This window comes from Elaeis guineensis, chromosome 4 (assembly GCF_000442705.2).
Source record: "Elaeis guineensis isolate ETL-2024a chromosome 4, EG11, whole genome shotgun sequence".
Lineage (NCBI taxonomy): Eukaryota > Viridiplantae > Streptophyta > Magnoliopsida > Arecales > Arecaceae > Elaeis > Elaeis guineensis.
This window is the reverse complement of record NC_025996.2, coordinates 5,635,746-5,646,995: the sequence shown is the minus strand read 5'-3', so window position 1 is coordinate 5,646,995 and position 11,250 is coordinate 5,635,746. Positions and strand designations below refer to the sequence as shown.

The 11,250-nt window shown below is 40.2% G+C and overlaps 2 protein-coding genes across 2 annotated transcripts; both read right to left on the bottom strand.

Moving 5' to 3' along the window:
• Nucleotides 1-1,183: 1,183 nt before the first annotated feature.
• LOC105044177 (pentatricopeptide repeat-containing protein At4g33170) lies at nucleotides 1,184-3,883 on the bottom strand. The gene has a single exon (XM_010921989.3). It carries the CDS (start codon nucleotides 3,777-3,779, stop codon nucleotides 2,103-2,105), a length of 1,677 nt encoding a protein of 558 aa, XP_010920291.1. The 5' UTR covers nucleotides 3,780-3,883; the 3' UTR covers nucleotides 1,184-2,102.
• A 1,549-nt stretch (nucleotides 3,884-5,432) lies between these two features.
• On the bottom strand, nucleotides 5,433-10,535 carry LOC105044178 (uncharacterized). Its single transcript, XM_019849834.3, has 4 exons — nucleotides 10,280-10,535; nucleotides 8,239-8,467; nucleotides 6,560-6,703; nucleotides 5,433-6,262 (listed from the first exon to the last, which is right to left on the bottom strand). Exons 1-4 carry the CDS (start codon nucleotides 10,484-10,486, stop codon nucleotides 5,589-5,591), a joined length of 1,254 nt encoding a protein of 417 aa, XP_019705393.2. The 5' UTR covers nucleotides 10,487-10,535; the 3' UTR covers nucleotides 5,433-5,588.
• Nucleotides 10,536-11,250: the final 715 nt, after the last annotated feature.

Sequence of the window (11,250 nt, the reverse complement as noted above, 5' to 3'; positions counted from 1 at the left end):
GAAATTCATTAACCACAGTATTTGAGTGTGGAGCATTATAATTGGAGTAACGCACATCTGCATACAAGAAGAATGAATTCTGTGTTCAAACATGACAAGAATCTGTTCAAACAAGCTTAGTACAAAATACTAATGATATCTCTATTTTCCAACTACGATCGTTGAATGTGGCTCGAAACAGCAGCAATAAACAGATGTGTTGAATGATATCTCAGCAACTTGAAAACTTATCCGCAGATGAGCACAGATTGTAGATGATCAAAATTTAAGGGATGAGATATAAGTAAAACAGTAATGCTGCTGTTGTAGAATAATACTATTAATGGTTAGTGAGTATTGAAAGACAAACAATGGACAGAATGCTCTTACAACATAAAATTCTTATCAAATTTCTGCTGCTTGTCCGCACAGAGTATCATAACTGTGCTAGTTCAGAAAATATCCATTGTAGCTGATATAATGACTCACAGTCGTATGTGCCTCAAAGCATAGGAATAGAATCGTAGATTTGAGACAAAAGCTAATAATTTCTAGAGCTCAGTATAAGTGCGTACACAAATGAGCCCAATTGACATGTAAAGTAATATGAAATGGAAGAACTTTCTGAAAGAGAATGATACGCAGAGCTTGTAGAAGTTCTTCTTCTTTCTTTTAATTTTAGTCTCCTTTCTTAAAGACAAACAAAGGACAGAATGCTCTTGCAACATAAAATTCTTATCAAATTTCTGCTGCTTGTCCGCACAGAGTATCATAACTGTGCTAGTTCAGAAAATATCCATTGTAGCTGATATAATGACTCACAGTCGTATATGCCTCAAAGCATAGGAATAGAATTGTAGATTTGAGACAAAAGCTAATAATTTCTAGAGCTAAGTATAAGTGCGTACACAAATGAGCCCAATTGACATGGAAAGTAATATGAAATGGAAGAACTTTCTAAAAGAGAATGATACGCAGAGCTTGTAGAAGTTCTTCTTCTTTCTTTTAATTCCACAAAGTATTCTATTCACGTCAGCAAAATTGGAAACGTAGGTAAAAACTGATGAACTCTTATCAGGCGTTGCAATTAATGCACTGAGATTCAACAATGTCATTTGTATCTTAAAAACAAAGAATGAAAGAATACCTAGCATGTTTCCACAACTATAATTAATAAAACCATACACAAATATAATTTGACAAATTAAAAAACAGCCAATGGAAACAATACTCCCACTGGGCTCTATTGGTCCTCAAATAGTTAAAAATGATTACATTTTTTTTTTCTTTTCTATATCCCACTAAAATACAAGCACTTCCCAACATGGTCGTAACAGGTTCCCAAAACCAAAAACAAATAAAGGATTTCCCAACATAATCCAGAACATTATGAGTCATAATTTTGCTAAAGAAGAGAGGTATTCATAACAACTAAAACAGTATGGTACTATATTGCTGACTATTCTGCAGAAGAGGAGATCACCTTATATTGGAAAAGAATGGCTAGGCACCAATTGCTGTCCTTCTGGAAGCTGGAGTGCACTAGCTTGAATAGGGACATCAAACCTGACAATGGTGGACAGAACAACTTGATCTATATAAGACAACTAAGGCTCCTTATTCAACAAGCTCGCAAGTGATTAAGAGGGAATTCAAGCTCAACCCAAGATCTGAAGTGACAGAGTTTTAATACCATCATTCGAACCTTCTCATTATCCTAGGTGACGATGACCTTTTACTGTTACAGATTTCCATCAAGGAAAATGCCTATCGAAACTGATCATCTACCATTGAACCCATGGTAAAAAAGCTCCTTGCAGTCTTCCAAAGTCGCACCCAGAAATACAGCTGAAGGCAAACCAGGGAGTGATTGACATTTCTATGAAGCTAAGAAGAGACAAAAACGAATGGCACGTACAATCCATCCCTCTGTATGATCCATCTTGTATTGAACAAAACTCAAGTTTATTGATAGTGAGAAAAAAAAAAAAAATCCAACTTACCAAGGCTCCAGACTACAATAAAATTACAACAGCTTCAAGTCATCACATCATGATTGCTGTTGACGAGTTACTGATGGTTTCCGATACTGCAATCAAACCATAAGACCATGGTGGCCAAATTCACCAATAGTCCTTGCATGTACAGCAACCATGTTGAAGCCTATGGTACCTATTCACGTCCCTCACCACAATCTCCCTCTGAATCACCCTAGTAACGTATTTAAAGAATTCATGACAATCCCCGCAAATCCTCAAATTTTTCACCACCCTCAATGCCTTCCCTTCTGGCGCTGCTCCGCTCAGCACCCCAAACGCCACCGCCAACCTCTCGCTATGGTGCCAAAGTCCCTCATCCGCCTCTTCATATCCCAGCTTCTTTGCTTCTTCCATCAGTTCCACCACCTTGGCGTAGATATCTGTCGCATTTTTATGCATCCTATCCCCTGCAATGAATGCATGCACCTCCCCTCTCACCTCAATCCAACTTCGTCCACCCTCCTTCTTTACTCCCTGGTCCCTCATCTCTCTCCACACCTTGGCCATGTCGTCCTTTCTCCCTGCCGCCAGATATATGTTGGCGAGCATGACATAGGCAGAGTCATCCTGAGGGTCCAGTTCTAAAAGACGCCGTCCCACGGTTGTTGCCAAGTCAGCTGCACCATGAACCACACAACCCGATAGCAGAGTCCGCCACACAGCAGCATCCGGCTCGAATGGCATCGTGAGCACGAGGCGTTCGGCATCCTCTAAACGCCCCACTCTGGCCATCGCCCCAACCAGGCAATTGTAGTGCTCCAGGCTCGGCGCCATTCCAAAACTCGAGCCCATCAAATCAATCCATCGCTCTGCCTCACCAACTAAACCAGCATTGCTCCATGCCGTGAGGACGGCAAGAAAGGAAAAATCATCAGGTGCGATCTTCCTTTCGAGCATTTCGTCAAACAGCTTGACTGTCGACTCCGAGTCCCCTTGCTGCGCATAGGCCGAAAGCATTGCATTCCAGGTGACGAGGTTGGCGTCCGGTAGCAAAGCGTCGAACACCATCCGTGCGTCAGAGACGAGGCCGGATTTCCCGTAGGCATCGACAAGGGCGGTCGAGACCACGAGATCGGGCTCGAGCCCGGCGATGATAGCGTGGGCATGGACCACCCGGGCTTGCTCGAGGGCGGCGAGGTGGGCCGCAGCCCGTAGGGCGCCGGAGACGCTATAGACGGTGGAGGCGACGCCGGCGACCCTCATGGCGGCGAAGAGTGAGAAGGCGCAGGTGGGTCGGTGGTTCTGGGCCATGCCAACTATGGCGGCGGCGTAGCAAACCTCGTCCTTGTGAGGGAGGTCGTCGAACGCCTTGAGGGCGTCAGAGGGGCGGCGGGCCTTGGAGTAGAAAGCGACGAGGGCGGTACCGGAGAAGGGTAGGCGGGAAAGGGCGAGCTTAAGCGAGAGGGAGTGGAGCTGGAGGGCGGCGGAGAGGAGCGGGGGAGATGAGAGGGAGAGGGACTTCAGGAGAGAGGAGAGGGTGGCCTGGGTGGGGCGGGAGGGGCCGCGGAGCATGGAGAGGAAGAGACGGAGGGCGGCAACGGGGTCAGAGGAGAGGGCGGAGACGGCGGCGGTCCATGAGATGGGGGTGGGGGCGAAGGGGAGACGGCGAAAGAGGCGGAGGGCGTCGGGTATGGTGGCCGAGGAGCGGGAGTAGAGGGTGATGAGCTGGTTGTAGAGGGCGCGGTCGTCGGAGGACGACTTGATGAGGTGGGCGTGGACGCGGGCGGGGTCCACCACCGCGGGGGCCGTCGCCGCCAGCATAGGCGGACGCCACCAGGGTGGCCTCGCCGGAGTCGTGGACGGTTTGTTAGTAGGGCTCCCTATGTGTTCGTGGCCACGCAACGTCTCCTTCGTCACTTTTTACAACGAAGGGCCCACTTAGATCCTTGTGGGTTGGTGTACTATTAGCGTATTAGTTACCTCAAGTGACTCACTTACACCTAATTTGTCACTGGTCCTCGGATAAATGACGTGGGAATTGGCGTTGCAATGTTGCCCCTAGTTGTCTCTGTTTTCATTTATTTATTTTATGCATTGATGGTCCTTGAGTTACATAACATTGAGATTTTAATTGGCCGTATGTAAATAATGTTGACTGAGTTGCATGGTCAAATTAGTATGCAACAAGACAATTGCAAACGGCTATGCTTGCCAGTGCAATATAGAAAATTTTTTTGTATACCATATGCAGTATAGAAAAAAACATATCATCCTACTTAATTAAGTTATATAGTTATTATTTTTTAATATATATTTAGTACTCGCAATTCTATTTTTTCATTTAAAATTTTGAATGACAAAAATATTCTTTTTTTTCTTAAAAAATTATGAAAAAATTATGACATCCTATGATGATATTATGACATACTGTGTTAAAATTACGACTTTCTGTACAGAATATCATAAAAAAATAATATTTTATCATTAAAAAATTTATAAAATTTTTAAATGATAAAAATATTCCTATCAAAATTATGATACAGAAAATCATAATTTCAACATAGAATGTTATAATATCGTCACACGATGTTATAATTTTTTTTAAAAAAATATTTTCATTATTTAAAATTTCAAACAAAAAAATACGGATATTAAATACATGTCAGAAAGTGATGGTTATGTGGCTCAATCAGATGGCATGGTGTATTTTTTTTTTTCTACACTGTTACAAAAAAATTTCTCCTACAATATATATCTCATTGCATACTGATGAAAGACAACTCCTTGTAACCGTGCAAGCCCAACATAAAGCTTTGTATCCATTTGCACATCACATAATTCTCCAATTTAATTATATATTTGTACCTTGATATATATTCTAATTGGATTCAGATCCTATATTTGGATTCAGATCGGATCATATATCTTAAGATCCAAATTAACCCAAAATCTCTACAGATCGAATCGGATCTAAATTCAAAAAATTCAAACCTGATCTGAAAAAAAAAAAATCTAATTTTTATATCCGATCCGACCTCATAGATCTTTTAAATGAATTCGAATCGAATATAACTGAATCAAATCGAGATGAATCACGGATCAACCCAACTCATTTGCAGCCTTAACTGCATACAGATAACAATGCTAAATATTACCGATATACAATCACCTTCATCTACCACTCCATGACGTAGATTTATACCTTGGAAACAAGGATACATAATTTAACATAGATGGAATAGTGTAGATATGATTTCCTCCTTAGTGATCAAAACTTCACTTATTCTTGATAGACAAATCAATCATGGCAGAGTATTCACATATCTTATATTTATTCATCAATTATTTATTGCTTATATAGCTTCCTCTTTTGGAGGAGAATACAAATTTTAACACTTTAATAATTAAGTATGCTGTTGTCAGTAAATTTTCCGACACTTTTTCCTGAATTTAAAATATTTGATAACATCTAAATGCCGAATTTGCGTCCATGCTGATTGGGCTTTGGAGCACCGGAAAATGCATTATTATTTAGTCAAAAATCTAAATGAACTTTTGGTAACGTAAGAACAAATTTAAAAAAAAAAAAAAAAGAAGCCGACGACGACGACCACCTTGTCTCCAAGCAGATCAATCAACCAACATAAACCCTCTTTTGACATATTGCAGGCAAGGAAATGGCAAGTCAAGCACAGTTTCCACCAAATGAGATTTAGAAATGAGGGTATTTAGAACCGTATCCCTATTAACAAATAATCCCTCACCACCGCACAACCCTCTACCCCTGCATGCAACAAGAGTGGTGTTGCAAAGCCACGGAACGGAGACGCAAAACGCCAGACCCAGATGCTCCTTGTAAGCCCTGCAAACTTGTGAGACATATCTGCCCATGGGCAGAATGCATTGGAAAAGAGAGTAATCATTCGTCTCAGTAGTGAAGGCTTCTGAATCTGAGTGCAGATTGACCACAACAGTCCCATGGACAGGATGAAGCCTACTTTCAAGAGATTTAAGAAAAGGGCCCTGTGGATCCCAAAACTTATGAGGGAAAATATCATCGCCATCATATGCATCGATAAAGACTAAATCATATATGTAAGGGTTGTCGACTACAAAATCCTCAGCATCCGATCGGTAGAGCAGTAGCCGGTCATGGATGCCATCCCACAGTAAACTGTCAGCATGGGCAGGCTGTGAGACCAAAATCTGATCTGATGTTTTGACAGAAGAAGCAGGGAAACCCATTGCCTGAATTGAGGCTGAGATGACAACTGGATCAATGTCCACAATGTGGACCACAGCACCTGAACAAAACAAGCAGTGATCAGAAGTAGGATTAGCAATTGGCAAAGAATAAATTTCGGTCAATATCGTGAGCCTGTGAAGTATGCATAGGATGGTAATTGTAAATTGAGAAATTATTGGCTAGAGAAGATTTTAGCTTTCATCAAGTGATGTGCATGTCAACCCAAAACCTTTAAGATATGCAAAAGGGATCCAGTACTACTAAAGCGGATAAAAGAAAATGACAAAATTCTTCCATGCACATATTATAAATTTGAGACAATTAATTATGGACCAAGAGGGAAGGTAGTCTTCACCTTTAATTTTACTGGCCAAGAATAAAGGTAGACTACCACCACCATGACCGATACACAGAATATTCATGGTTCTCTTTGCCTCCAGGAGGTCATAAGAGGAAGAAGTCAATGTCATCAAGCCGGCTGATACCATACTTTTTAAATCTGCCACAGCAATTTTCAGATTAAAATGAATATCAAAAACATATAAAGCAGTAGGAAATAATATAAAACATTAACAAGTCATCCAGAGAAGCATTGATGACTGCATGCGATGGGGCATGTTCAATTCAAGGTTGGAAAACTCATGACTAAGACATGACTAAGCCCCTACTAATTTTTCTCTCAGATGAGTTAACTATGCAACTCCGGCAAGTCATACTTTCATGCACACACACACACACACACACACACACACATAACACTCTTGTACAAATAACTAAAAATATTTGGCTGATCTAAGAATCTACAATTAATTTGAATTTAGTATGTTCTAATATACTAAAAACAAGGAGGGACATACAAATATTATAGATCAATAGTGTCTATATGCAAAACCAAATGGGAGAGTAGAATTACAAAAAATGGTCATCCAACATTCCAAGTTATCAGAATTAATCATGTCCAAGCTATTTATTCTAGAAAAATATAAATTTCAAATCAACACAAAAACGTCGTCTTGCTTATCATTTGTGTTTAAATGAGTCTTTCAGAGACACAAAAAAGAAAAATCACAATCATTTCTAGACATTGTTCGCAAAGCAATGATCTCATGTTCACATCATTTCTTGACCGTCAACTCCCACAACCATGTCTTCTTGCTCTTATTCATCATTAACATTGTTGTTATCCTCTAACTCAGCAAAAACTTGGTCTAACTTAGCCAAGTTAAGGTCTTGCAATCAACAAAAAATTAAGAACGTGATTTTTTGACTCGCCGATCCAACTGAGTCATGAAACACTTGACATTTCCATCATCTACACTTTTGACTTGGTAGGCTGAGTTTTTTACCCGACTTCGTGATTTTTCCATCATGACATTTTTGACTCGACTTCGTTCAATTACTATAACAGTTATTGTCAATCAAAATTCTGCAATCCAAAATTATGGCCAAATTAGCTATGTTTCCAATCATATTGTACTTGAATGATTACATCTTACTGGACTCCTGTTCCTGAGGGGCGAGTACCTTCATTTACTACTGACAGAATAAGGTCCTTGTTACGGGATAAAATAAGATTCTATAATTTTCAAAACAATAACAACACTGCCAAATTCTGAAAACATATGTTGACAATCACTTTCAAAATCCATCATAAGATTACCACAATAGAATATATGACAAAGCAGAAAGGTGCAAGAGAACCATGCACTACTCTCCCAGATTGCTAGAAGTGCAGAAAGGATAAGATACAGCCAGGATGAAGCTCTACCATAGAAGGATACCCAAAAATGGACTCTAAATTACACTCATGAGGAAAGAAGATTAATGATCACTATAATCATGCAACAGGCATGTGATGTGATAATCCTACTGTATAATGTAAAATCTCATCATGACGAAAGCACATGGTGGCACATACATGTAGCATGATTATTTTTGCTGCAACGCAAACCAAATCTGCATGGGCAAGGAAATGCATGTTGTTTTGATAAATTATAATAAAGATTACATTAGAACTCAAGGGAAGGAACTTACATGGAACAGCCAGACAATGAGGCTGCTGCATTAAATATAATGATGAAGGGTCTGATTTTCTGTAAGCGACCATAGTTTTAGCAGTGCTTTGGCGAGTGTTGCCATTAAAGCGAAGCACACGCCATTCATAACCAAGTATCCTAAACTCTTCATCATGCTCAAATTCTGGATGAATCTTTGCATACCTTTGACCAAGCCATCTCTCCGTTGTTGGCCATTGCGCTGGAGCCTGTAAAGGAATGCATATAAGCAAAGAGAAGAACTATAAATAGATGGCCTTAATATAAATAGAAGCATCAATTGATTGCAAACTTATCACTTTAGCTATCTTGACCATGTAAACACTTCCAACACAAAAATGAGAAACTTAAAAACCTTCTACTTAAAACTGCTATTTCTGTATTCCTTTGCCTTATTTTATATTCCTAATGCAAAAAAGAGTGCTAACACAATTGAGTAAGTGTGAAATCTTAAAATCAATAACCTTCCTGCAATTTTTTTAGTCCAGCTGTATCAGTCCTTTTGTCCATTACAATTGTTATTAATTGTTTTAAACAGCATTTGCAATGTTTGTCAGATAAACATACCATTAATGAATGAAAAAATAATGCCTGTAGGGCGTGGCAACAGAAGAATGAATTTGGGAACAAATGCCAGGTAATAGAGATATAAGACGGTTGCAATCCAAAGACCAATCCCAAAGGCCTAAATGATAAAACTGGAATAGACTATAAAGTATTTATATCTACCTCTGATGTCTACTTTTCTTCATAATTAGGCCTGACCAAAGATTTCCGGTTCATCAAATGATAAGAAGCACCGAAAAGCTTTTCTTCATAAGAAAACAAAAAAAAGAAAATATTACTACATTCATCCTTTTTATTGCTTGTCACACTATCAACCGATCATTTTAGATCCTCCTTAAAGCCCCTGGTGAAATAATGAAAAATTTTTTGTTGACCTGCAGTGCATTTGACAGTTGCTTGTAATGAAGCTTGCTACTTGAAAAGATAAGGTTATGTCAGCTCCACCATGTCGTTCAAATACAAACTTTGTCTGAACACACAAAGAACCTCAACAAACTCCGTCAGCATCACTGTTCAATGACTTCTCCACAGCAATCAGTACCACTAAAGTGTTTCTCTATTTATAATGAATGAAGCCAAGGAAGCCTTTTCATTTTAGAAGGAAGTAATTGGCACCTAAAAGCTCACCTTTTAGGATCCTCTTCAACAAAAAAAGGAAGCTCAAACTGAGCAATTCAAAAGAGCAATATTATTGTCACTTTCATTCATGATAGAAGTGATCAGTACCTTAAGAAACTAGGTTGCATCACCAAGGTAGCATCGGAGTGTATCACATACATTTATTCTTGTGGCATACTTGCTTAAGAAATATCATGTATGATATCTAAAGCCGTGATCTGGTTCTCCACTATTCAGACTACGTGTGAGAGTTTCTTCTCTGTAATGATGACTAAGGACTTCATCTAAAACAATTGCAACTCGGTGGTTTTATATATCTGCTAGTCATCAACTTTGACTTAACCTGTAAAACTCCTACTGCGGAGTTCTACCATGCCAGGGTCATGACCTGAGAGGTCTAGTATCAGCTGCTACAACATTAATTTATAGATTCATGCTTATAATTTTCAAACCTATGGGGCATTTTATTCAACTGCTGCTAAATAAGGACAGACCAAGATGTTATTTTCCTAGTATTGAAAGATGGGCATCAAAATATCCGATATCAACATAAATTTCAAACATGAAAGCCGAGAAACCATACATAAATCCTAAAAACAGCAGCTAGAAAACATAATTCCGGGCAAAAAATAACCTCAGTACCACACACGATTCCCTTTCAAAGTTCTCATCTTTTACAAACGATCCAAATATGGGCACCAACCCAACAACCTAGGTGCTCTTTTAACTGCTGGGATTTTCATAAACTTGTGGGGTTTCTTACCCCACTGGATGGTTCATTAAAAACAAAGGAGAACAAGAAATAAATAAAGGAAGAGGAGGAATAGAGGGGTCACCGGTCTTGAACAAGGGTAGGCGACGACGGAGACGACGCCATTTCCGTGGTCAGACGTCGATTGGAACACGGTCCGGCCATCGGAGGCCGTCCCCCACCACTCAGAGTAGTAGGACCAGTCGCCCTCGTCCTCTGGGAGCCGGCGGACGTTGGAAGACAGCCGGCGGACAGGGGAGCTCCTCCACGCGAATCTCGCTCCACGCCACATAGAGGACGCTCAAAGCCCTAAACCCAAGCATCTGGAAGAAACGGGGCTCTCTTTCGGGTCTAAAATTGTAAATACACTACAACGCTGGCTTCAGGAACGTTATACAATTGGACACGTGGCGCATTCTTCCGAGCTGCATTACTCTGGCCCGTGTCCAATTTGGCCCTCGCAAGGCAGCCCGGTAGCATCAGCCCTTCACGAAATCGTGAAACCGTCGATCACTTATCAAGCTATGGGCCTTAATCCGTCGGCTTTTTCGCCGCTCCTCCATCAAAATTAAAGGTCCCTGCCGGGGATATAAAAGATCTCTAAGATTGCATTTGATAGCAATCTATTCAAATTATTAATAATTTAATATAATAATTAAGATTATTATATTTAGTATATTTTTTGAGTGGTAGTCTCAATTATTTTATATATATTTTTTGAATGATAATCCAAATTGCCTCATAAAAGGTAATCTAGATTATCTTGCGGAGGAGTGGCTATTCAGATTATCATTTTTTTAATAATATTGTAATAAAAATTTTGAATAAAATTATCTCTCAAAAAAATCATACGAAACCTATTGTCCAACCCTCTCTCCTCCCCCTCACCCCCTCCACGTGTGCCTCTAGCTCGCAGCTTCTCCATCTCCTTTTGTCTGCCCGCGGCTCCTCCATCTCTCTGTCTATTCGCGGCTCCTCCTTCCTTATCTCCCACCACCCTCTTGTAGCTCCTTCACACCCGGCCCCACCACCCCATGGCTCTATATGTACCTACCC

Bases quoted from the DNA above. Each gene is read 5' to 3' on its own strand.
- LOC105044177 (XM_010921989.3), bottom strand. From the start codon at position 3,779: ATGCTGGCGGCGACGGCCCCCGCGGTGGTGGACCCCGCCCGCGTCCAC.
- LOC105044178 (XM_019849834.3), bottom strand. From the start codon at position 10,486: ATGTGGCGTGGAGCGAGATTCGCGTGGAGGAGCTCCCCTGTCCGCCGG. The intron at 6,704-8,238 runs GTAAGTTCCTTC...TTGCTGTGGCAG, and splicing joins TCATTGTCTGGCTGTTCCAT to ATTTAAAAAGTATGGTATCA. The intron at 6,263-6,559 runs GTGAAGACTACC...TGTTTTGTTCAG, and splicing joins CTTGGCCAGTAAAATTAAAG to GTGCTGTGGTCCACATTGTG.